This window comes from Phocoena sinus, chromosome 7, assembly GCF_008692025.1.
Source record: "Phocoena sinus isolate mPhoSin1 chromosome 7, mPhoSin1.pri, whole genome shotgun sequence".
Lineage (NCBI taxonomy): Eukaryota > Metazoa > Chordata > Mammalia > Artiodactyla > Phocoenidae > Phocoena > Phocoena sinus.
In genome coordinates this window covers 61,579,226-61,605,290 of record NC_045769.1, presented here as the reverse complement: position 1 = coordinate 61,605,290, position 26,065 = coordinate 61,579,226, and the positions used below count along the sequence as shown (strand labels likewise).

Sequence of the window (26,065 nt, the reverse complement as noted above, 5' to 3'; positions counted from 1 at the left end):
AAAACAACCAAGATTTCCTCATTAAACGTTTTTCTATATGCATGTAGAATATTAAAGGAAAACACTTGTGAAAAAGAAAGGAAGGAAAATTAGAGTTTTCCACATTATAGGAGAATAGGGCCTCCTGATGAAATTCTGACTAGAGCTAAATATAGAAACTATGGTTCTAGAAGTTACAGTTTCAAACAAGAAACTGTCTAAATATTTTAGATTAAATCACACAATAATGGTCCCTGAGATCTGCAATTAATGCACAAAATCATTTTGCTTTTCATTATACAGCCAGAACTTCAAAGTTTAAGCCACAATCTCACAAATAATGCTTGGCTAATGGCTTTTACTTTTAGACAACCCATCATGCTATTTATACTATACAATGCTGTTTCTACATGGCTCTCCATAGCAAGCACCTGCATCAAAACACTCCTGCTTATTTTACTATCTGTTGGAGGAAAGGGAGCAGGGAAGAAGAGAAAGGGGGCAGTTTACATGCTAAGAAAACATGGAGGGTAAGGGCAGAGCATGGGGCCACATTTGACCACTCCCAAACCTCCTTTTCCGATACACTTAACTAAATCACTCAAACTTGTTTATGCTAGTTGTATTAACTGAGATTTGGTCTGGGGTAATTATAAACAATATTATGTGATTCTATTTCAAGTTATATATCTATAGGAATCATCATCAAAAAGTATAATAGAATCAAGGAATACCTCTTGGAGCTGGAAAAAAGATGGACCAACTGAACTATTCTAACTTTTCATCAGTGCCCAGGGTAAAGGGGCGGGAAACAGAACAATGGGGAAAAGATAGTTTTTTTTAATTAAGAGAACTTAATCTTGTGTTATTGGGGAAGTCAATCAACCTCTCTGGAGCTCATTTTCCTTAAACGTTAAATGAGGAAGGGTTGGCTACTTGGAATAAGTTAAATATTATCAAAGCCTCTGATTTTCTTAAAAGTATTAAAGAAACTTTAACAATGATATTTAACTTTTTTTAACATCTTTACTGGAGTATAATTGCTTTACAATGGTGTGTTAGTTTCTGCTTTATAACAAAGTGAATCAGTTATACATATACATATGTCCCCATACCTCTTCCCTCTTGTGTCTCCCTCCCTCCCACCCTCCCTATCCCACCCCTCTAGGTGGTCACAAAGCACCAAGCTGATCTCTCTGTGCTATGTGGCTGCTTCCCACTAGCTAGCTATTTTATGTTTGGTAGTGTATATATGTCCATGCCACTCTCTCACTTTGTCCCAGCTTACCCTTCCCCCTCCCCGTATCCTCAAGTCCATTCTCTAGTAGGTCTGTGTCTTTATTTCCGTCTTGCCCCTAGGTTCTTCATAACCTTTTTGAAGTCATAGACCCTTTTGAAAAACGTGTGATTTCTCCCCAGAAAAATGCAGATAAAAATTCACTCATTTCGCATTATATTTCAGCAAGTTCAGGAAACTCTGAAGACTATCCAAGAACGGGAGGTTAAGAATCACTGTGTTTCTAGGGCTTCCCTGGTGCCGCAGTGGATAAGAATCCGCCTGCCGATACAGGGGACACGGGTTCGAGCCCTGGCCCGGGAGGATCCAACATGCTGCAGAGCAACTAAGCCCGTGTGCCACAACTACTGAGCCTGTGCTCTAGAGCCCACAGGCCACAACTACTGAGCCTGCGTGCTGCAACAACTGAAGCCTGTGCACCTAGAGCCCATGCTCCGCAACAAAAGAAGCCACCACAATGAGAAGCCGGCGCACCGCAAAAAAGAGTAGCCCCCGCTCGCTGCAACTAGAAAAAGCCCATGCGCAGCAATGAAGAGCCAACGCAGCCAAAAAATTAATTAATGAAAAAAAGAATCACTGTTTCTAGAAAATTCCACCTTTCTCTGCTTTTAGAAATAATCTATGTTTCATAAACATATATTTATCATATATTTATAATTTTTATGACCTAACTCTATGAATCAGATTTCCTACCCAATCTCAATCTGATTTATTCCAAGGAGAGAGAGGAAAAAGGAAGTTTAAGATGTTTTTAAAATTTGAAATAGAACAGATTTACCTTTTCAAAAGAGAAACAGTTTTTGATTTTTTTTTTTTAAGTAAACACTATTCAACAGTATTAGATTCTTTACTAGCCAAACCCATTTTTGATCTATCCCACTCTGGCAACTTAAACACTTGATTACACTTGACCACACTTTAACAACACAACTGATTCTGGCAGAACCACATGAAGCTTCAAATAAGATAGACAAGTAGGATGGATCAGAGCAGACAGTCACAAAAGGAAGCATCTGAAAAGATATGGATATCTGAAAGCAAGTCTCAGGCCAAATTAATGACAATAAATACTCTAATAAAAGTTTCTAAAAGAGCTTTAATAAATTTGAAGAAGGAATTCTGATTATATGATTAATTTTTATATGCCTTACTGTCTAATCACTATTGAGAGACCCAATGACTGAATGGTCCACAGTAACTCAGCAGTTCATTTGACTTTTTTTAAGAGACCAGGCACAAAATGTATACAAGTTCCCCGATATCTGCCATTGATAAATTATACAAAATCTTTCCAAGATATAAAGTACTCATAGTAATTTTCATGCACTGTGCTAGATTCTATGAGAAAATACAAATGAATACAATAACCCAGGATTCAAAGAACTTAGAAACCAACACTTCTACTTTAACTATTACAACAGCCTTCTAAACGAATTTCACTGCATGCAAGTCTTGTCCTACTCTAACCTTCCATTTTTCTAAAATCTGATCGTATTTGTAATAACAGAAATAAGGTTTAAAGACTTAAAACTAGTTTTGCCTAGTTTTTCAAAGTTCTTCACACAAGCACCTCTACAGGTAGGATAAAGAAACTGGGCCCTTGGAGGCCTGGGGCTGTAGCTTGGAACTCACAAAGCAAGGCATATAAATATTCCATTCCCTCCATAATACAGTCATACTTGATTTTAATATAAAAATGCTGTTTCCCCTTGATTTGAGTAAACTGACACTCTAGTAAGATGCACCTTGTAACTTCTGTGACTGCACACATGTATACACTGCCAGGCTAAAAATACCTCCAAATCTGAGAGTCACAAGCCTACAGGATACAGGCAAAGCTTAGCACATGAGGTCCCCAGCTGCACTCCAACCGCTACTCTGACAACAACAAAGTAATGCCACAGCCCCACCGAAGTACTTATAACACAACCTCCTCAATGTGTATGCAGCAGAGACATGCAAGTGGCCCTTGATGTTTCATGCCACTGTTGTTCCCTTTCCTGGAATTCTCCTCCCTATTTGTCCAACCACCAGCAAGCTCCTTTTTGTCTTGCCAGATTTCACTCAAGCATCACTTCTTCTAAGATGCTCTCCTGACCACCCAAAACATAGTTAACCATGCTTTCTTAGGTGTCCTTTGTATGTTTCATATGGTTCTACTATAACACCTTATTCCCAAAGTATTACTTTTTTTCTTTGTTTACTCATCCTCTTTCTCACTAAGCCATGAGCTTCTTCTTACGGTCAGGAACCTCATTTAATTTGTTTGTATTTCTAACGTCCAACAGTGCCTGGCAAATGGTGGTTGTTCAATAAATATTTGTCAGATAAATGAGTACACAGATAAATGAATAAATACCACTCTCTAAATTCTTCCCTGATTTATTTTTCTTCATAGCAGTTATAACCACCTAACGTTATAATTTACTTTAAAATTTTGTTTATTGGTTTTCTATGATTTATTCACTGATGGAATTCTAGTACTTAGAACACTGCTTAAAATATAGTAGGTACTCAATATTTACTGAATGAATGAATGAATGAAAGACACTTAGTTACCTGAAAACCATTCTGCTCAGATTATTCAATATAAAATACGGCTTTTGCATGTAATTTTTTTTCAAAAAAAGAAAAAAAAGAAAGAAATGCTAGTATATTTGATAATGGCACTAAATAACAGTTTTTATAAACTTCTAAGAAAAGATATGGTTTATTAATATTAAAATTCCAGATGGTCATGGGTAAATTCATGGTTTTCCTATTTTTTAATATACTATGGAAGAACATTAGTTTTTTTAAAAAGTGCATAAAGGTTCTTACCCGTCCTTAGTTTGATCAGCTACTCCTGCCAAGAGCTGCACGATCTTCGGATTGCTATTTGGATCATTATACAGTCCAAGATAGCGCTGGACAAAGTCTTCCGGGGTCATGTAATGTTCTCCATTGACCTCAGTAGTGGCATACTAAAAAATAAATAAATAATGTATACTTACAATTAAAAGTATTCAATATCATTTCGTAGCCAACAAATGTTTTCTGAAAAGGTAAATTAAAGGCCAGTATCATAATCAAAATAAGAATAATAAATGCAGATTTTTCTCTGTATGGTCAAAAAACAAACACCCAGAGCCTGAGTTAAGAACATCAGTAAGGTACTGATACATGCTACAATATGGATGAACCTTGAAAATATTATAAGGTAAAGAAAACACACAAAATGCCACAAACCACATGATCCCATTGATATGAAATGTCCACAACAGGCAAATTCAGAGCTTCAGAGAAAAGAGTAGTTGCCAGGAACTAGGAGGAGGGGTGAATGGAGAGTAACCACTTTATGTAGGGGGTTTTTCTTTGGGGGTGATAAAAATTGTCTGGAATTAGATACTGGTGATAGTCATACAACATTGTAAATAAACTAAAAAACACTGACTTGCATACTTTAAAATGGTAGATTTTATGTAATGACTTTTATGTCAATCAAATGTATGTGTAGATATATATGAAAAAATATGAGAAAGACGAAGAAAGGTGAAAAGGCAGCCAAGTGAGCAAGATGGAAAGTGAGAAGATAACATCTGGAGACTTCCTGCCTGCAAGAGTCGGGGGGTGGGGATGGGGACACAACCTGCCAAACCTTGAATGACAACAGCATAGCAAACAAGACCTGCCATCATAGGTACTCATTCTAAGTTCCAGGAGTGAGAAAAAACAAAAACATTCTGCCTTTTATGTCAATAATTTTAGAGAATAAAATAATAATAATACCTGCCTATCATATAAATGCCTCTTTATACATTCAGGGTTTTATGTACTATGGTGTGACCAAACATGACCAACCAAAGCCTTCATCTTTGGGTTGTAGTTGATCAATTTAGCTACTTCGGTCAACTATCAAAGTAGTAACATCAGAAAATTTGCCAGAATTGAGGAATACAAGGGCCCACTAGTGCCAAGCACGATAAATTCAAACAAACAAAACAAAAACCCACACCAGAGCCAGGCCCATCATCATAAAATTGCAGAACATCAGGATAAAGAGAAAATCTTAAAAGTTTTCAGAGAGAAAAAATAGGTCATATATAAAGAATTATGAATCATGGGCCTCAATGTTTCCCAACAGAAACAGTAGAAGCTTGAAGACATTGCAGTAAGGCACTGAAAATTCTAAGAGAAATGATTTCTCACCTAGAATTCTAAACTGAGTCAAACTTTCAACCAATTGTAAGAGTAGGTTAAAAGTACTTTGAGATATCCAGGTTCTCAAGGTTTTTTTTCTCCCTTTATGTACCCTTTTTCTCAGGAAGCTATGATAATTCGCTCCATCAAAAAGAGAGCATGGGGGTTCCCTGGTGGCACAGTGGTTGAGAGTCCGCCTGCCAATGCAGGGGACATGGGTTCGTGCCCCGGTCTGGGAAGATGCCACATGCCGCGGAGCGGCTGGGCCCGTGAGCCGTGGCCGTTGAGCCCGCGCGTCCGGAGCCTGTGCTCCGCAATGGGAGAGGCCACAGCACTGAAAGGCCCGCGTACCGCAAAAAAAAAAAAAAAAAAGAGAGAGCATGGACCAAGTAAGAGAAAGACAGGGGATCCAGGAAACAGATAATCAAACCCAGTAAAGTGGCCAAGGGAAATCCCAGTACAACATTTGTGCTGCAGGTCTCTGGAGTGCCATTCCTGGCTGGGGCAGACAGAGGGCTCCAAGAGGGCAAGCCACTAGGGAAACTGTAATGTCAGGGTATCCAAGGCATTTGGTACGTGGAAAATAACATAGGGAGGAGCTTAAATCTTTACGCAAATGCCCTCCTCTCAATGAGACCTACTCTTCATCAGCCTATTTCGCATCACCACCCATGCCTATATCATATTCCCAATTCCCCCAGGGTGCTCTGCTTTTTTTCCCCCTGGCACCTATCACCTTCTAACATACTATATATTTCACTTCTTTATTATGTTTACTGTATCTCCCAACTAGAATGTAAATAACACAAAAGAAGGAATTTTTGTCTAGTTTGTTCACTGATGTATCCCCAAGCACCAAGAATAATACCTGGCACATGGAGGGCACTCTAAACATTTGTTAATGAATTAGTATTAGGTACACAAATCACTAAGTAAATGAAAAGTTAGGTAATTTTTAACTCTATAAAAACATTAAATTATGAATAAGTACTTCTTTTGTATAAAAATAGAAAATATTATAATACATGACTTGGCTGAAAATAAACAGAACTTAGTCATAATAATGTAGATACCAAACATTAATTTAATAACAATCACAAATATGCTCATAAGAATGGAGGGAGAAGAATGGGGGAGGAAGTAGTATAAAGAAGCTAAGTCCTCATCTGCTATAAAAGAAAGTCAATAGTGTCTAGAAACAGCAGTATAGAAATATGAAGGGAAATATCAAAATGAATAGCTAGAAAAGTTACAAGAGCTTGCTTCTAGGAAACAAGATGAGAATGAGAAGGATAAGAGCAAAGGACGGTTGGTCTGCTTTTTGGTTAAGCATTTCAAATGTCCTCATTTGTGAATCTGTCTAAACCAAGCCACTAGCTCTTTCAATAAGGAGAGAGTTAAATTTTTAAATATTTCCTTGGTTGTACTCTGAAAAATACCATAGAGGCTATCACAACAAATGCTCTATCAGCCTTCACAAGAAGCAGCCCAAAGGTGGACACATTTTTACTAGCTGGTACTACCAAAAGCACCTAACTAATATCACCCCAAAATAAAGTCATGTTCTCTCTACATGCTATAAAAGTCATTCCTGAAAGGGTCCTGGGTTTATATCCTGGCTCTACCACTAACTCGCTGTGAGTCCTTCAACGATGCCATTCTCCTCCCAAGCCTCTAGATAAAACACGCATCTATAAAATGAAAACTAAATAATCTTTGAATTTTAAAACAATACACATGCAAACACAGGATAAAGAAAAAATAAACTGAATGGCATTGATAGTGATAGTGAGTGGATTCTACTAATTCTAATCAACTGCTTCTTCTCCTCCTTGAAGTTCTTCAATGTATAACATAACATTGTTATGCTATACATTGACATGTATACCCTGACATGTTTACCAAGATACGAAAACCACCAGAGTTAAGGACAGGCAGGAGTGGGGAAAGGCACAATGTCAGGGAGACTACTGCAACTGGAAAGAGGGATCAATACAAGGAAGTATAAAAATAGAATTTTAAGAGACTGACAAGTCAACAACTAACTAGAATGAGTGCCAAAGGTATGAGAAACATACACTGGGAACCAAAAAGAATGATTCATTTTGCGGATAGGTGGGAAGGGATTGGTGGGAAGGAAAAGAAAATAATGTTTAGAATAGGCCTTGAGAGTAAAACTTAATTTCAACTGCAAATGGAGAGAAGTATTTCAGGCTTAAAAAAAAAAAAAAAGCAAACAAATACAGAAATTTAAAACATATATTTATTTCTTTTTGGGGGGAGGAGGAGTTAGTTGGAGAAAGAAATGGTAACAAAGAGAGGGTATACAAAGATATGTAGAAGAAAGTGAAGCTGAAAGGCAGTTTGAGACCAGATAGTGGAAGACTTGGAATGCTAAATTGAATAGTCTGTACTTTATCCTGGCCATGGGAAGCCACTGAAAATTTTACGACAGGAGAGAGACATGATCTGACCTGTGCTCTCTCTGGAGGCAAAGTAAAAGATGGACTGGAGAAGAGAGAAACTGACTGGGGGCAGGGAGACCAAGCAGTGGCTACTGCAACGATCCAGGTAAAAGAGATTGAGGCCTGAACCAAGGCAATGGGAGTGAAAATGCAAAACAATGGGGACTTTCACCCACTGCTAGCAGCTTTTTCTTTTATTTATGATTTTAATGCTGTCAATTCATACCATTCAAAATTCAAAAGGATATACAATGAAAAGTCTTCCTCCCACCTCTGTCCCCAGTCACTCAATTCCTCATTCCAGGGGCAATCAATTTCTTGCATATGCTTCCAGAGATGTTCTGTGCATAAACAAGTAAATTTTATATATAGGATATATATATATATGCCAATATATATACATACAAATATGTACGTATGAATATTCTTATCCATTTCTTTTTTACACAAATGATAACATACTGTTTACATTGTTCTATACACCTTGCTTTTTCAAATTCAGGCCTTTTAAAAAGTGATTTAGGGCTTTCCTGGTGGCACAGTGGTTAAGAATCCACCTGCCAATGCAGGGGGACATAGGTTCGAGCCCTGGCTCAGGAAGATCCCACATGCTGCGGAGCAACTAAGCCCGTGTGCCACAACTACTAAGCTTGTGCTCTAGAGCCTGTGAGCCACAACTACTGAGCCCATGTGCCACAATACTGAAGCCTGTACGCCTAGAGCCCATGCTCCACAACAAGAGAAGCCACGAAAATGAGAAGCCCGCGCACCGCAACCAAGAGTAGTCCCTGCTCACCACAACTAGAGGAAGCCTGTGTACAGCAGCAAAGACCCAACACAGCCATAAATTAATAAATTTTTAAAAAGTGATTTAGCAATATATATGTACATACACACAAATATACATACATGTCATATATAAAGAACCATAGAAATGCTCATATTCTCTGACAAAGAATCCTGGGCCAACTTTTATGAGAAATTTAAAAGAATTAAGAACTAAATATAAAATAAGAAAATACAAGAGATGGGTTGCGGTGATCTTTGTTCTCTCACTTCACAATTTGAGTGTTGCTTTCTTTAATTAGCAGATGTCAATTTTCAAAAGAAACAATATGAAAACATTTCAGAGTTAGTATTAACAAAATACAGCAACTAACTGTTCATTTCTTTTGTCACGGAGGTGCCTAATATCTAATACTAATACCTGAATTTGATTGCCAGGACTATCACCATTATATACACAGAACACAAACACACACACACACACACACACACACACACACAAACAGAATGTATACTGCACTTACTGAATCACCAGGATTTCACAACATTCTTGACTTTAAAACTATCAGGAAATAGAGCAGCCTTAGCACAAATCACCAAGGACACAGTGGCCAACAAGGAGAACAAATGCTTTTGTTGACATGTACTTGGAACAGGCTTTGCCAGTATCTTAGGTTATAAATGATGCCAGAGAATCACTTACCCTGAGGTATTTTGCTAGTGTTTTCCCCAACTCTCCTAGTCTATTTTAACTTGATTTTAACTGAAAGATAAAGTGCATAGCTCAGAGGAAAAAACCAAAAGTCTTCTCACCTACAAGGAGTCAGTACTTGACTTCTGCAGGAGACAGTTAACTAATTAACTCATTAAATTAGAGACAATTACTTGGCAATGTCAGTGAGCCTGCTGCCTGAACAGACAAAACAGAAGAGGGAATTTAGAACTGAAACTAGAAATCTACTCACAGTCAGTCAAGAGACTAAAACATTTTAGGTATTATGTTAACAAAGAAAAGCAGGTACCTCAAAAACAAGTGATACGTTTAAACCAAAAAGTATTTTTTAAAAGAAGACTGACCTGTTTATTTTAAATAACTTCATTGCTTTCAACCTTATTTTAATTGACTGGATAATAATGTTTAAACAGACCAAAAAAAAAAAAAAAAAAGAAACATGGCCTAAAGTAACACATACAGCTAGAAATAGGAAAAGGTTAAGGGCCTTACTGAGACATTCTCTTTCTGCTAACCAAAATGACTTGCATGTTTACACTAAAAACGATAAAAAGCAATTTAAAAAAAGTTTTGGATCTCCTAGGCTAACACTTACGCTAAAATTTTAATATATTAATTTAGTAGTTTCACAATATCATTTCTTTTTTTTTAAGTTTTTATAAAATTAATTAATTTATTTATTTTTGGCTGTGTTGGGTCTTCATTGCTGCAGGCAGGCTTTCTCTAGTTGCGGTACATCGGCTTCTCACTGAGGTAGCTTCTCTTGTTGCAGAGCATGGGCTCTAGGTGCACAGGCTTCAGTAGTTGTGGTGCGTGGGCTCAGCAGTTGTGGCTCACCAGCTTAGTTGCTCCGTGGCATGTGGGATCCTCCCAGACCAGGGATTGAACCCATGTCCCCTTCATTGGCAGGCGGATTCTTAACCACTGTGCCACCAGGGAAGTCCCACAATATCATTCGTATTTTGTTCCTATCATTTCAAAGACTGAACTAAAATGACTTTAAATGAAATTAACCAAATATTATATCCATACTCCAAATAACTTTAGAGTTAATCATTTGCCATTTCAAATATGTTTCTTAAGCAGTCATAAATCCCTCTTGGGCAAGAAGTCAAGGACACGTGAAAGACACAGACAAGAAGTAGCTGACAGTATCTGAATAAAAATAGGTAGTCTGTTCTCTCGATTAAACTTTTTCCTAACCTAACGCAAGTATTTTAATGTAAAAGTGCACATAGCTTTGACATTTCCAGAAATATTCGAATTTACTTTGAGTATAGTTCATATGTGTTTGAAAAAGCCTTGACATTCTGAAGCTTGAGAAAGAAAATGGATCTTAATGAAAAATTAGAATCTTTATACATTTATTCAAAATTATTGCTGATAAAAGACAGTAGGGTTTCATATACAGATTTATGTTGTACTTGCACTGAACTACCTCTAGCACCAAGTGATAAGATCATGTTATCTAGAAATGTTTTGCCTATCAAGCCTACAGATCAACACATCAAGACCTCACTTGACTGTAGTAAATTGGATAGCAGTAACTCCTTTGCAATTTACCAAATTTAACCTTAAGTAACCTTTAGAATGTATGCAACCTACATCACAGGTTAACTATAAAGTAGACTTTATGTAGAGTCTATACACAACCCTAAATTTCCATTGAGTAAGGAAAAAAAATGTTAACTTAAAATTCAATGACATGAATGAGTAAACCCAAATAGTCTAAATGATATTAAATTACCTGTTTAAATGGTTTAAGTTCAAAAACAGATTTTATTTGATGTTCGATATTTCTAAAAGATTTTCCAGAGATTATAAAGGAAAATTCTGACAGGCTGTGACTAGAAAGTTGGTTACTTTTAAAGAAATTATACAGTGTGTCAGGATAAAGAATTCTCTTTTTTCAGTTATACCAAAACAAGGTAATATATCTAGAAGCACTACTTATTAAGCCGAAAATCTGCTTAAATCAAATCTTTCAGGTTACTTTGTTTTCATTTTTTTTTTTTTTTTTTGCAGTATGCGGGCCTCTCACCGTTGTGGCCTCTCCCGTTGCGGAGCACAGGCTCCAGAGGCACAGGCTCAGCGGCCATGGCTCACGGGCCCAGCCGCTCCGCGGCACATGGGATCTTCCCGGACCGGGGTACAAACCCGTGTCCCCTGCATCGGCAGGCAGACTCTCAACCACTGCACCACCAGGGAAGCCCCTGTTTTCACTTTTAAAACATGATCAAGCACCAACTTTGTGCTGGGCATTAGGCCTGGTACTACGGATGTAGAGATCAGAAAAACTTAGTTCCAGCCCTCAAGTTGCTCAGAGAGGATGGCATGATGGACACTGAAACTAAGGTCAGAAAACAGAGACTAAGCCTGGGTTGTTAACTAGTAGAGATTTCTTGAGCAAACACATAGCTTCTCAGAGTCTCTTTAACAAGAAGTTACAGAAAGATAGATATTTTTCTAAGGGAGAAAATGAGATCTTGAACACCAAAGTACTTGGAAATTGTAAAGCTAATGCATATTGACATAGTTATTCTAAAATGCTTAGAAGACACAGAAAAGCAGAGGATCCCAGTTTCCCTCTTGCGTATTGAATTTTTCAGCTTCTGCTCGAACATGAAGGAGTTACTCTTCTAACTCCTCACCTTTATCCAAACCAAGGTTTCTTTGGGGTTGACTTCCACTATTCTTGGGTTTACCAGAAAATCAGTCCTGACTGGTCTAGGCAGCTTCATCTCTGCTCAGCCAACATGTGGCTGTAATATGAGTCAAAACACACACTGTTCCTCCATGACTTTGCTCCAATTAAGATACACTGACATTTTCAGATCTTAACATCCTTGCGATTTCAGTAATTCTCAAATGACAACGTCACAAAGTTCAGTAACTACAAATATCACGTAGAGCATTTCCCATATAGAAAAATGAATTACATGAACAGTGGAGGAGAAAGACAGGTACCAAGGCAAGAGCTGAGCATATGAAGCTAATCCTCTTGCTGTCCTTCACTATCATTACTGCTCTTACTCCTAATGGCAGCCAAATTTAGTCAGGAATGCATGCCCTTTCACTACACAAGCACTCTATGCAACAAGCAAAGACGGCAACAGATCCAGCAACACAACCCCTGTTACAATAGTACAATGTGGAATTCATCTATCATAAGTAATATTTCAATGAGAAAAAATAATTTTTAACACATATGGTCACATAAATTTTAACAACTCTATTGAGCCACATTAATTTTTTTTAGAGATTTTAATTAGTGACACAAAATTTTTCTGATATTTACTAAAATCTACAAATGCATTAGGAAAAGGCAGTTTTATACATCTAATTAGCACTTTCAGTTGCATATTTCACGTATACTAGAAACAAAACCTTCTATTTAATTTTGCAAAGAAAATTCTCCAGAAGTCTTCCTTTCTCACTCTGATTGCTTCATGAAGTACTATTCTCTTTTTGCTTTAATATATGTATTTTTTACTGTCCATTACAGCAAGTCCTACTGTCAGCTACTAAACAATGCAATTTCTAATAGAATGAGGCGATGTAAGACTCTCGTTAATCACTGAAATCAACTAAAGCTACCATAATAAACTAAGTCTATCAAAACAACCCCTAAAAATGGCCGAAAACCTTGTAAATAAAATAATGACCCCAGACAAGTCAATAACTGGAACTAGAATGCTTCTCAGGGCAGATTAAGTTGAATAATTAATTTGCATTGTTTTTAAAATAAATACTTCAATCTCTTGGTCTAAGTAACCATGGGAACATACAAGGAGCGTATACACTTATAAGCCGGGGCAAATCACGTTTGACAATCAAGGTGCAGCTCCTAGGAGTACAGAATGCTTTACTGTTGGTAAGCCTTGATTAAATAGCAAGATCTCTGCCACAGAGAAAGAAGGCCCTTTATCCTGGTAGGGGGCAAAGACAGATCAACAAAATGCAATGTAGGAACCTGGCTTGGGTCCTGATTTTAAAAAAGCAACTTTAAAAAAATCAAACAAGGGACATCCCCGGTGGCGCAGTGGTTAAGAATCCACCTGCCAATGCAGGAGACACGGGTTCGAGCCCTGGTCCGGGAAGATCCCACATGCTGTGGAGCAACTAAGCCCGTGTGCCACAACTACTGAGCTTGCGCTCTAGAGCCTGCGAGCCACAACTACTGAAGCCTGTGTGCCACAACTACTGAAGCCCGCTCACCTAGAGCCTGTGCTCTGCAACAAGAGAAGCCACCGCAATGAGAAGCCCGCGCACTGCAACGAAGAGCAGCCTCCGCTCGCCACAACTAGAGAAACCCCACGCGGCAGCAACGAAGACCCAATGCAGCCAAAAATTAAAATTAAAAAAAAAAAAAGTTATCTTAAAAAAAAAATGAAACAAGCATGGAAATTTCAACATGAATGGAAATCCATGTGGTTAAGGAAAAATTTTAGGTGTGACAACGTATTGTGGTTTGGTTGGCTTTTCAGAGTCATCATCTTTTAGAGACAGACACTAAAGTATTTATGCATGCAGTGATAAGATGTCTGGGAATTGCTTCAGAATAATCCAGTGCAGCTGCAATATAGATGAAGCAAAATTAGCTATGATAGTTGGTGAAGATCAGTGATGGGTACATAGCAATTCATTATGCTACCTTCTTTAAATTCATATATGTTTGAAATTTTCCATAATAAAAAAGACTTTTTAAAAGGTTACAAAAAAACGAGATGATTCTACACTTACTACCATACCTGTATTGCCCTACAATATTAAGTAAAAAAGGCATGTTGTATTAACATACATAAAGCAAGTCTCTTCCATTTACCATACAACCTTGAAGAGGTTGCTTAACTGTTCTGGGGCTCAGTTTTCTTATCTATAAAATGGGAATATTAATGGCACCTACTTTATAGAGTTGTTCTGAGGATTACATATGATTTGTATAAAACACTTAAAACATTGCCTAAGACATAATAGGAAGCAAACAATAGCACAGTTCTAGAAGCCCAATACTGGCCATGGCACTGGTTTCAGTGAACGATGTTTCAGAAATTTCAGCAGCACTAAGTAAAAGAGAGCTGGACAGAACAGGGAGATGATGATTTTTTAAAAATTACACACATAAAGAATGAATTACAAGTCTCTCTTTCACATCTGTGTCTTGTTATTTCTTGGTTGGACTATTTTTCCTTCTCTGATTCAGAAAGAACAACTGAAGGTTCAAAAGAAAACTCTGCATATATCTTCCACAGTCTCCCAGTCTTAAGACCATGGCTCTACCCCTTCTCAGAACCTACAGACTTGTGAGAAATTACCTTTTACGGTGGTATTTCTGAATGTGGGGATTTGTGAAGATCTTCAGATTTATATCTCAAGAATGTGAGTAGGACTTCCCTGGCGGTGCAGTGGTTAAGAATCCGACTGCCAATGCAGGGGACATGGGTTCGAGCCCTGGTCTGGGAATCCCACAGGCCGTGGAGGAACTAAGCCTGTGCGCTACAACTACTGAAGCCGGCGCACCTAGAGCATGTGCTCCGCAACAAAAAAAAGCCACCGCAATGAAAAGCCTGCGCACCAGGCTTGGTTTGGACCCAACACGTCCAAAAAAAAAAAAAAAAAAAAAAGAATGTGAGTAATTAACTGATTAAATGTACATAATCATAAACACTTACTAGCATCTTAGTCACTTTATAGGTCCAGCACAGTTACCTGGGGAACACAAGGGACTGAGATCCTTTTCAGGAAAGAAAAGTCCTCACCTCAGAAGAAAAGGAAGGGGACAAAGAACTAAGCTTTACTAGATTCTCCATGTGTCAGGCACTATTTACACATTACCTTATTTATCTTCATAACATCCCTACATGCTAGATATGGTTACTCTTTCTTAGAAAGATGAGGAAACAGACTCCAAAAGTAATGTAAACACCTAAGGTCATATAGCAAAAAGGGATCAAATAAGGATTCAAGTTCTGGTTAGATTACAAAGCCCATGTAGGTTCCAGCTACACTCTTGCCTCCTGGATGAAAAGGAGTCAACCAAGGCCCAGCTCAAGATATTCTAAGAATGCTGTGGACAGGAGAAAATTAAACTGAAAGAATCACAGTCTACTCAAGGCAGTCATCCACAAGAAAGTACAGAAATGTATGAGAAAGCTTACATTTCAATATGATCTATCTAAATACAATGTATTTAAAATATAAATTGAATCATTCCACTTCCAAGGTGAAGGACCTTCAGCGGTTTCCATGACACTCTTTATAAGAAGAATCCAAATTCTTCTTCATGGCCTACAAACAAGGCCCTGCTTGGTGGGGCTCCTTCAGCCTCATCTCTTACTGGCCACGCACCCCTTCACTCACTGATGCTTCAGGCACACTGGCCTCATTTTTGTTTGTTGAACATATCAAACCCTATCAACATCTAGGCCCTTGCACTTGCGGAACTCTCTATACCTACCTTTCAGTTCTCAGCCCTAATATCACTTCCTCAGGGGCCTTCGCTAGCCACCATCTTGAAAAACAATCACCTTTTCCATCATTCCATTTATTGGACTTGTCACAATCTGTAGCTGGTTTTGGTTTGTTTATTTGTTTCTCAGTGTGTGGGCTTTGTTATTGTCTGTCTCACCCTTACCTAGAATGTGAGGTCCTACCTTCACTAAACTCCTCTATCTTATCTACAAAGGTAGAACCACACATATGACTGGCCTATCACATAGAAGACAATTAAAAATGTATTCATTGGTAGTAGAACATAGATGGCATTTAATAACACATTTTTTCATCTTTTCAATTATTTTTTAATCTGTCTAGCTGATTCAAGGATAAAGTCTTCACTATGTTGCTAGTATGCCCTTAATGCCTAACACTTTTTTATTAATAAGAACTCTACATAGTTTACGGCAAATACTTTATAAACTAAAGATAAATGTTACCATCTTCAATTCCTATAGTCTGAAAAACTGGTGAAAACCTGTTAATCAGTGTGGCTAAGAAAACTATAGATCTCCTTCTGTGTGTCTCTTACTGGGTTCTACAACCCAATTTACACTGCAAAGTCCTTTTTTAACTTCAGGTTCTGAATTACTAAGTTCTTACTTTTTAAATTATTCACTTGCTCAAAATTTAATACATATACATTGAAATTTTGTTTTTATTTCCCCCGAATTCTTTCCCCAACCAAGTTAACATTATCTATCCTTCCATACCTTTCTTAATGCCCATTAAATTATATCAAACATATATATGTTTAAATATACATACAACATATATGAAGTAATGTTTAGAAAAGTAGAATCATTCTACATAAACTTTTTTACATCTTTCTTTCCTCATTTATAGTACATTGGAAATCCCTCTAAATCAGCTGGAATAAGCCTAACTCATTCTTTCTCGTGTCTGTATAATTTTCCATGTTATGGTTATTTCATAATTTTTCTACTGCTTCCCTTTGATAGCATTTATTTTGTCCCCCCCTTTTTTTTTCTATTTTTTGAGGGACAGTTGAGTGCTGCCACTAACAACTTTGTACATATATATTCTTATGAGTATTTTTATTTCTCTGGGATAAATATCCCAAAAGTAGGACTGCTTGTTTAAGTGGTATCTTTTTATTTTAAACCATTGCCAACTGCTTTGCAAAGAGTCTTTGTTTCCACAAATGCAGTATGAGAGCACCTTTCTTTTCCACATTTGGCCTCAGTAGGTGTTATCATCTTTCAATACTTGATAATCTTATTAGAACTGTAATATTGTGGTACACATTCTACACTTTGGAAAACATAGTCCTAACTCATATTTCAACAAAATAGAAAAGTCTCCTGCTAAAAGCCCTGCTTAATTCCCTTCTCAGCCACAGGTTACTGCCAAAAGTAAATAAATACGTAATATGTAAACAAATATTTACTGAATAAAGCACATTTCTTTCAATCAAAAATTTATATGTTATCATAAAAACCCTAAGGAAGAATCACTCTTTGCTTTACATTAGCAGCAGCATCTTCTATACCTACTTTCTAATGTAAAATAAACAAGATAGAAAAAATGCATTTTCATAATTTTATATGGGATATGATCTTCATTGTTACATTGGTGATAATGAAAAAAAGAACAGGATCAAAATAATATTTGGTTTCTACATTGCCATACATTTTTGGTCAAGCATATATAACGGTACAGTCTCAACATGTATTGCTTTTATCACAGAATACATCGGTAAATGAACAACAGAAAATCTATCAACTAAAAAAAAGACAGAGGGCTTCCCTGGTGGTGCAGTAGTTAAGAATCCGCCTGCCAATGCAGGGGACACGGGTTCGAGCCCTGGTCCGGGAAGATCCCACGTGCTGTGGAGCATGCCTGTCTGCCACAACTACTGAGCCTGTGCTCTAGAGCCCACAAGCCACAACTACTGAGCCCACGTGCCACAACTACTGAGACCGCGCACCTAGAGCCCGTGCTCCACAACAAGAGAAGCCACCACGATGAGAAGCCCGCGCAACAAAACGAAGAGTCGCCCCTGCTCGCCACAACTAGAGAGAGCCCGTGCACAGCAACGAAGATCCAACGCAGCCAAAAGTAAATAAAATAAAATAAATAAATCTATAAAAAAAAAAAAACAGGGCTTCCCTGGTGGCACAGGGGTTGAGAGTCTGCCTGCCGATGCAGGGGACACGGGTTCGTGCCCCAGTCTGGGAAGATCCCACGTGCCGCGGAGCGGCTGGGCCCGTGAGCCATGGCTGCTGAGCCTGTGCTCCGCGACGGGAGAGGCCACAATAGTGAGAGGCCCATGTAACGCAAAAAAAAAAAAAAAAAAAAAAAAAAAAAAAAAAAAAAAAAAAAAAAACAGAGATCTTGAAAAATCATTCACTTAAAACAGTTTTTTGTTTTGTTCTGGTTTGGTTTTTTCGGCCCCACCGTGCAGCTTGCAGGATCTTAGTTCCCAACCAGGGATTGAACCAGGGGCCACAGCAGTGAAAGCGCCAAGTCCTAACCACTGGACAGCCAGGGAAGTCCCTTAAAACAGTTTTTTGATAAACCTACTTTGCCACAAAGCACAGACCAAACCAGATTAACTCTTCATTTTGAAATTCGTCAGGCTTATAACAAACAGCCTGTGACATTCCTGTTGTCCTCACCTCACCTCCCTCTTCATTGCTTCTATTGTCTCCTTTTGCTACTGTATACCTCTGATGTAGCAAATTTGGTTAAATGATAGTGTGTGGGTGAGAGAGGTAAAAGAAGGCATAAATCAAGAAATGACAGTTGTAAGGGTAGCAACAGTAAAATATTAGTTTGACAGATGGTTGTAAAATTATAGCAGTCTAACACATAAGAATTCATAGCTTTGCTCCAATTTTATGAACTTCGGTGACAGGAAAAAGCAGAATCCTAGTGAATATTATTGTTCTTTTTTAATTAATAGAAAACATAGCTCATCAAAATTTGAGAAACAATGAACACAGACAAAATAAACCTATTTCTCTATACTCAGAACCATAATGCTTTACTCTCATGAACTTGCACACATCATTCCATTAAACATAGATACAACAGCACTTTCAAACAGGAATATTTTGCTGTTTACAAAACAAATGATTTTTTGAGCCACACCGACTATTCGTGAATTTAGACAGTTAATGCCACAGATCTAAATTTTACAAAAGAGAGCTTCCAACTGCATTCTAAAATTCAAAATTAAATCTTCTCTTTAAGTAGCTCAAATGACCCTGAACTCAAGTGACCCCCAAATCCTACCAAAACCAAATTATACTAATAACAGAATAATCTAGATTTTAGTCTTTGACTATACCCTTTTTGTGAAACTCTAAACTCCCATGGGATCATTCTCCCTAGTTCCCCTCCTCCTCCTTCCACTTCAGTTGAGGATATCACTTATAAATCAGTCCCTTATTACCTGTCTTGTTTATTTTATAAGTAATCCCCCTAACCCAAGGATTCATCTACCACCTGCACAAATTTGTATCTGACTTTTTTTTTTTTTTTTTTTTTGGGCTACACGGGCCTCTCACTATTGTGGCCTCTCCCGTTGTGGAGCACAGGCTCCGGATGCGCAGGCTCAGCGGCCATGGCTCACGGGCCCAGCCGCTCCACGGCATGTGGGATCTTCCTGGACCGGGGCACGAACCCGTGTCCCCTGCATCGGCAGGCAGACTCTCAACCACTGCGCCACCAGGGAAGCCCCTGTATCTGATTTTTACTTACTGGGACACATTTATTTAGCAACCAAACTTCAAACCGCGCCCCCCCAAATTCCCAAAATAGATGCCTTATAAATTAACATCTATACTAAAAATGCCAGATTCATTACTCCTTCCTTTACTTTCACATTTAATACCAAATTCAATTGATTCATCCCTTCCAAAGTCCCTGGTATTGTCCTTCCATTCCATTTCCTCAGCCATCAGCCACTCCTGGTCATTATCTCCAACATGAATTATTTCAATAGCCTCTTAACTGATCTCTCTACCTACTTCCAACCTCTCCATACTTTATCCAACATACACAAAGAGCTGCCAGAATTCACCACTTCAGTTTGCCCACTCAGAAACCAACAGTGCCTTCCTACTGTTGCAAATCTAAACTCCTTGGCCAAATGTTCTAGGTAGTCACAGTGTAAAGGTACTTTTTTTCATCACCTAAGTAACCGGATTTTTTTTTCTTTAACTTCTTAAAAAACACAGCTGCTGTTAGACCCTTACATACCTCTAGCTTTCAAAAGTCATCCCATTTCAAGATCCCACAAGTGGCAGAGTATAAGGGTTAAGAAGATGGATTCTATAGTTTGATTTGAATCCAAATCTCTACCACTTATGAGCTAAGTAACATTAACCAAGCCAATTAACTTCATCTGTTTAACAGGGACAACAATGCTATCTCCTAAGGTTGTTATGAAAATTAATAAAATACCCTTACCTGAAATATTGTAAATCAACTACATGTCAATTAAGAATTTTTTTTAAAGAAAATTAATATAATACCCTTAAAGGACTAGGTCAATACCCAGCATACTACAGAATGATCAGTAAATGATAGCCACTGTCATTATTATCACATGACCACAATTATCTGGACAAACCAACTTGACTGTCATACCAGAGGCTATGCATTTGCCTTCATTATTCTTGACTCCCTCTACCAAAAACTGTGGGAGATGGACCGTCTCAAAGAGGAGCTTGTCACATGTCCATTACCATTCAAGTCTTGGCTCAATCCTCCCCTGTAATTATTCAATATACTAAACTAAATACAAGTGCATACATGGCACACAAATAATCCTCAGTAAATATATGTAGCAACATTAAGTTATAAAGAAATGCATAGTTAGTATGTATTTTTGCCTATTACCTCTAAAATATTTATAAACCATATGTATCTAAAACAAAACTTTCTAAATAATGTCCTACAGCTTCAAGTAACTATAGTTTGAAGTATTTCAGACAGAAATTTTAAAATCTATGTTACTTGCTAACTGCCCTCAAACTGATTCAACTAAAGCTGCTTCAGCTACTTGACGGTAAGTTATCTCCTCTGTCTCTTACCAATAACTCTTGGGTCAGTGCTTTACAGTTAGTGCTAAACATGCAATTATAAATTCCACAAAGTTTCAGTATAAAAAATAAGGGCATCATCAAAATAATGTGTAAAAAGATAAGATTTAAAAGTTTTCAAAAAGCTAGGCACAGTCCCAGCTCTCTCTGTATTTGCATTCTCCCCTCTCCCCAAAAACCAAATCCATACAGAATCACAGATTTTTTCCATAGGATTTTTAAAGCTGAAAGGACTTCAGTTCACATTCCCTTATGGCCCACTGAATCCCACATGAGAAGATGAAGCCCAGGAAAGCCAGATAATTAGCTTACAGGTACCACAACCAGATAGAGGCAGGGCTGGCAACTGAACCCAGTGTTCCTAACACCTGGGTCAGTGCTCTGTTCATCATTTTGTTCTGGAAATCACGCTTCCCTTCAACAGATTTTATAAAATTTAAGATTCTCATTTTCACTAATTGGTCATCTGTGAAGCGTGCTCCCCAACAATAGCTTAAGCAACTCACATGTCTCAGATAAAAATGTCATCTATTCCAGGCTGATCTGTATATGTTAGAGTCTGTTCCTAATATAGAATCATAGACTTTTGCAGTTGGAAAGAACCTTGGAGATCACCTCTCATTTTACAGAGGAAACTAATACCCAGCAGGGACCTGCCCAAGGTCAAAGTTTCTATACGAGAACCATGTCCAGAATAGAAAGTTCTTAAAAGAAGATTTCAGAGAAAAACACAACAGTTGGTAGAACACCTTAGCTTGTTTCCCTTTATATGTACTTAGGTACAATTTCCTTCACGCAGAACTTTTGAAATTTAAGAAAAGAAAGCAAAACTAAGCCAATTTTTTAGACGTCTACAGCAAGTCACTGATCCTAAAAACTTAGCAGAAGTGAAGGTGGATCCTTGCAAGAATCCCAAACAGTAACAACCCCCAATGCCCATGGACATAATATAAATAAACAGAGGGAGAAAACACACACAAATTAAGAACAGTTATAATATTCTTATCTCTGTAACAAATTACACAGTTGCTTAGAAGTAGGAAAACTTTATAAGCACACAGCTTTCAAGGAAAAAAGAATTTTAATCATCATACCTATCAATTGCACAAGAGTGTCAATACATTTTGAAATTTTATTTTGGTCACAATGGTTAAGAGAAGATGGAAATCCTTTTTAGTGTTTTTTTACATGTCTTAAGTCATGTTAAAAAATGTGAGGGAAATCTTTTTATAAAAACGTAATGAGACTTATAATCTATATTATCTATTGTCAAGTTCTTAAGAATACATGAAAATAGAACATTCCTGAAAGTTAAGGCCTAAAAAGTACTAGACTTATATCTCCCCCACCAAGAAAAAGCACAGCCCATAAGCCAATTTACCTGTAGGAATATGTTTCTTAACTCCTGAGGATCACCTCGCTTGGTTGTCTGCACCTGTAAGAAAAAAAAAAGCCAGTTAATGCTTCACTAGAGACCAGGCAATATCTTGAGATTACAGTTCACAAATGCCAGCAATCAATGCTCTTATCTTTTATAAGGGCATTTAGATTAAAACAAACCAAAAGCACTAATACTGATAACAACTGTCAAATTGGAGCTCTGTGACCACAGGGTGGAAAGACAGGTGTGAAGAGCCTAAAATATAGCAAATCTACCACATAGATTTCCCCTGGACTGGAAAGGGAAGGCCATGAGGATCAATCCCCTACCTTACTCCACATCCACCAGCAACACATTTGGCAACCACCCACCTTCAAATCAAGAGGCCATTAAGGCTAGTAGAGACAATAGGAAAGTTGAAACTCCCAAATTAATCGCATGGCCTACTGGCCTTTCTTCCCGTGGAAAGCAATCCAGAATATAATTATCTCCACGCCCCTCTCTTTCTCCACCCAACCTAAAATCATGAAAACCGCTGCAACGTTTCTAAATACTTTAGCCATCCTGCCACCTGCAGCTCAAATGCCAACCACTGCCCCCGGCTCCAGAGGCCCCAAAATACTCAATTACTCACCCCCTCCCCCACCGCGGTACACAGATGCCTTAGGCATCCCCGGCTATATATGCCACTTCCTCCCACTCCCTTTCTGATGCCCTCCAACCCCTGGCTCACAATTCCATGTACCCAGGGCTGGATACTACGCTTCCTTCACCGACCTGTGGTCCTTACAAGCCCCTCCAACTCAAAATCCCTCCTCCTTCCCCTCCCCCGGCCGGGCATCCTCTCCCTCCGGTCCAAGCCCCGCACGGCTCTCCCTGGAGCCCCAGGACACGCTATCTAACAATCAGGCAAAGAAGTAAATAGGAAGAGGTGAGGGGCTGCAGGCACGGTCCCCGGAATGTCTCTTATGAAATAAAGGCAGCAGCAGAGAGTTAGAGTCACCTTGACCGCCATGCTGTGCTCAGAAGCCGGGGACGAGCGAGTGAGCGAGCAGGGCCGAGCTGTCAGGGCACGCGCGCGCCGCCTTCCTGGCCGCGCCCGCCCTCCCTCCCGCTCGCTCACTGGCGTCGCGCGCGCCTCTATGCAAATGAGCCCGGGACGGGCGGGGCCGGCAGGGGGCTCGGCGTCCCGGCCAGAAAGAGCTGGCCCGCGGGGCGGAGGGGGACGTGCCTCCCGCCGGGGAGACTGGAGGACCAAGCCGTGGGATTCCGGCGTGCCGCTTGGTTGCCGGCAGCTGAGCAGCCGCCAGGAAAGCCCCAGGTCTCTTAAGGCCTCTTAGTGGGTGTGGCTTTGGGAGCCGACTCCAGCCAAAGTCGTTTTCTCCTGAGACTCAGAGCAACACTTGGGGCCTAGATTGAGCAAGATTTCGAAGGATCAAAGAACATGTTCCGTTTAAAAGAATAACAGCAAATGAATTGATGACAACTAAAGGGAAATACTGACAATAAAACAGATTGGGAACCACTCACTCTGGGGAAAGCCTAAGTAAACATAACTTGAGAAATAGGTCCTTAAATTGGCATGCGATGAATACGCTTAATATACTTGTGCTTCGTGTACTGTTATAAAGCTTTATTAGTAGACTCCACATTCCTAATCACCCAAATCCTTTGTGCATGAGGTGGGGCACAAATGCCAAGGGGGGGAAAAATCCATTTGACAGGGCTGGCACTGAATCCTGGCTCAACTTGCCTCTACATAAACATTTCCAGCCCTGTCTAAGAAAGGGTAGCTCTACTTTGAACCAAAATAATGTCTCTCAAACTGAGTCTTGCCATTATGACTATATTGAGCCAAATATTGAGTCATTCAACAAATGTTTGCTGGGCATCTATTATATGCCAGATACAGTCCTGCTTATAAAGAATACAAAGATTAATAACATATAGCCCTTACTGTCTAGGAGTTTACAGATGGTCAGTGCTTCCCCACAACCCCAAACGTAAGTGTATTTTTTTTGTTGGTTGTTTGTGTTTTTAAACCAAGCAAGCTTCCTGTTTAAAAAAAAAGTCTAACAACTCCAAGGTTTAGCTTATCTCATTTAGTGCTATAATCCCTCTCCACCCTCTTTTCCATTTCCAGTGTTGAATCTCACAGGAGGCTTCCCTTTTCTCCAGTCTCACTAATCATAATATTTGTGTTAAGTATCCAAGTTAATATTGTAGAAATGAGGCAAGTGGACCGGCAAATGGAAATTGTTGATAAGGAATGATATATTACTAATACTCCTAAAGTGAGCTTTTCTGCTGCAGTTGCTTTAACTGTCTGCCACCATCACATCTCTTTCTTCAGTCCGTTCAAAGTTCTTTTAACAATGTAATTGGACATAAAGATTTACAAATTCGTATTTTGTTTTACCAGCACCTATGTCCCTGATACTCTGCTCTCTTATTTTATGAAGTTTCTCTAAGTAGGAATCTCAAGTTGTTTATTTTATGCTACTTTTCAAGGGAAGGATGTCTGTTTGTAGCCCAAAATCCCTTAGTTTGAATAAAAGTACTTAAGGGAAAGGAAGACATTTATTTAAAATGAAGGGATTATTTTCTATTGGAACACATTGTTGTTGACCAAATCCGTACCATTGGAGTGAAATTTAGGGACAGACTGGCCACTTGTAGAGAGGAAGACAACACTACATTTAGACAGAACCCACCACAATAATTCATAGGTATAGGCAGGCACCAGGCCACAAAAACAATTTTGTTGAATAAAAAATAGCTGATCTTTGAGCAAGCTCTAGAGTTTCACTGATGCCAATCTAGTTGCAATGGAGATGATATAATAATTTAAAACTAAGGCTGCCAGCTACCCTAAATAAAGAGAAGTTAGGAGAGCTCAGCTACCCTAAATAAAGGTGAATTTTGGGACTTCCCTGGTGGTCCAGTGATTAAGAATCCGCCTTCCAACGCAGCAGATGCGGGTTCAATCCCTGGTCAGGGGACTAAGATCCCACATGCTGCAGGGCAACTAAGCCTGTGCGCCACAACTACTGAGCCCATGTGCCACAGCTAGAGAGCCCTCATGCCACAACTACTGAGCCCACGTGCCACGACTAGAGAAGCCCGTGCAACAGAAATAGAGTAGTCCATGTGCCACGCGCCGCTACAAAGACCCAGCACAGACAAAAGAAAAAAAAGGTGAATTTTGCTAGGTTTTTCATCTATCCAAATATAACAAACAATAAATTGAACAAAAGTATTAAAAGTATGTACTGTGGGATGAACTAAGTATGGAAATGAATACAAAAGCCTATGAGTTAGAGCTTCTGCCCTGAAAAACTTTGAAATCTGTCGTTCTGTTATGATGATTGGCTAATAGTATTATTCGCTGTTAAAACAAACTACAACTTACTTTTTCCTGAATTGTAGATGATCAGGGTTGAGGGAAAACTTATTAGTTAATGGAATAACAAAAGACAAACATGTCAAATAAGATTCACAAAATATTTGGGAAAAGGAAGTAGAAATAATTCAAAACTTTTTATAATTTTTAAAAATAGAATGCCAGTATAGAAATTTATAACTTTCTTTAGACTGCAAATGATATTTGTAAACAAGAAATAATTTTAACACCTTGGCACAACTATAAGTTGAAAACTTGATAACTGAGTCTAA

The 26,065-nt window shown here is 38.6% G+C and overlaps 1 protein-coding gene across 3 annotated transcripts in view; it reads right to left on the bottom strand.

The window, feature by feature from the left end:
* Nucleotides 1-26,065, bottom strand: part of SLC25A12 (solute carrier family 25 member 12) — a 113,431-nt gene that overhangs the window by 67,827 nt on the left and 19,539 nt on the right. The window contains exons 1-3 of one of the 3 annotated variants that reach the window (XM_032638012.1): nucleotides 23,394-23,702; nucleotides 22,391-22,444; nucleotides 4,097-4,239 (exon numbers count right to left, since the gene is read on the bottom strand). In XM_032638012.1, the coding sequence (XP_032493903.1) occupies nucleotides 4,097-4,239; nucleotides 22,391-22,444; nucleotides 23,394-23,405 (209 nt within the window). In that variant the 5' untranslated portion in view covers nucleotides 23,406-23,702. Of the gene's footprint in view, nucleotides 1-4,096; nucleotides 4,240-22,390; nucleotides 22,445-23,393; nucleotides 23,703-26,065 lie in introns of those variants that run through there. The other 2 variants (XM_032638015.1, XM_032638014.1) reach the window with 2 other exon arrangements.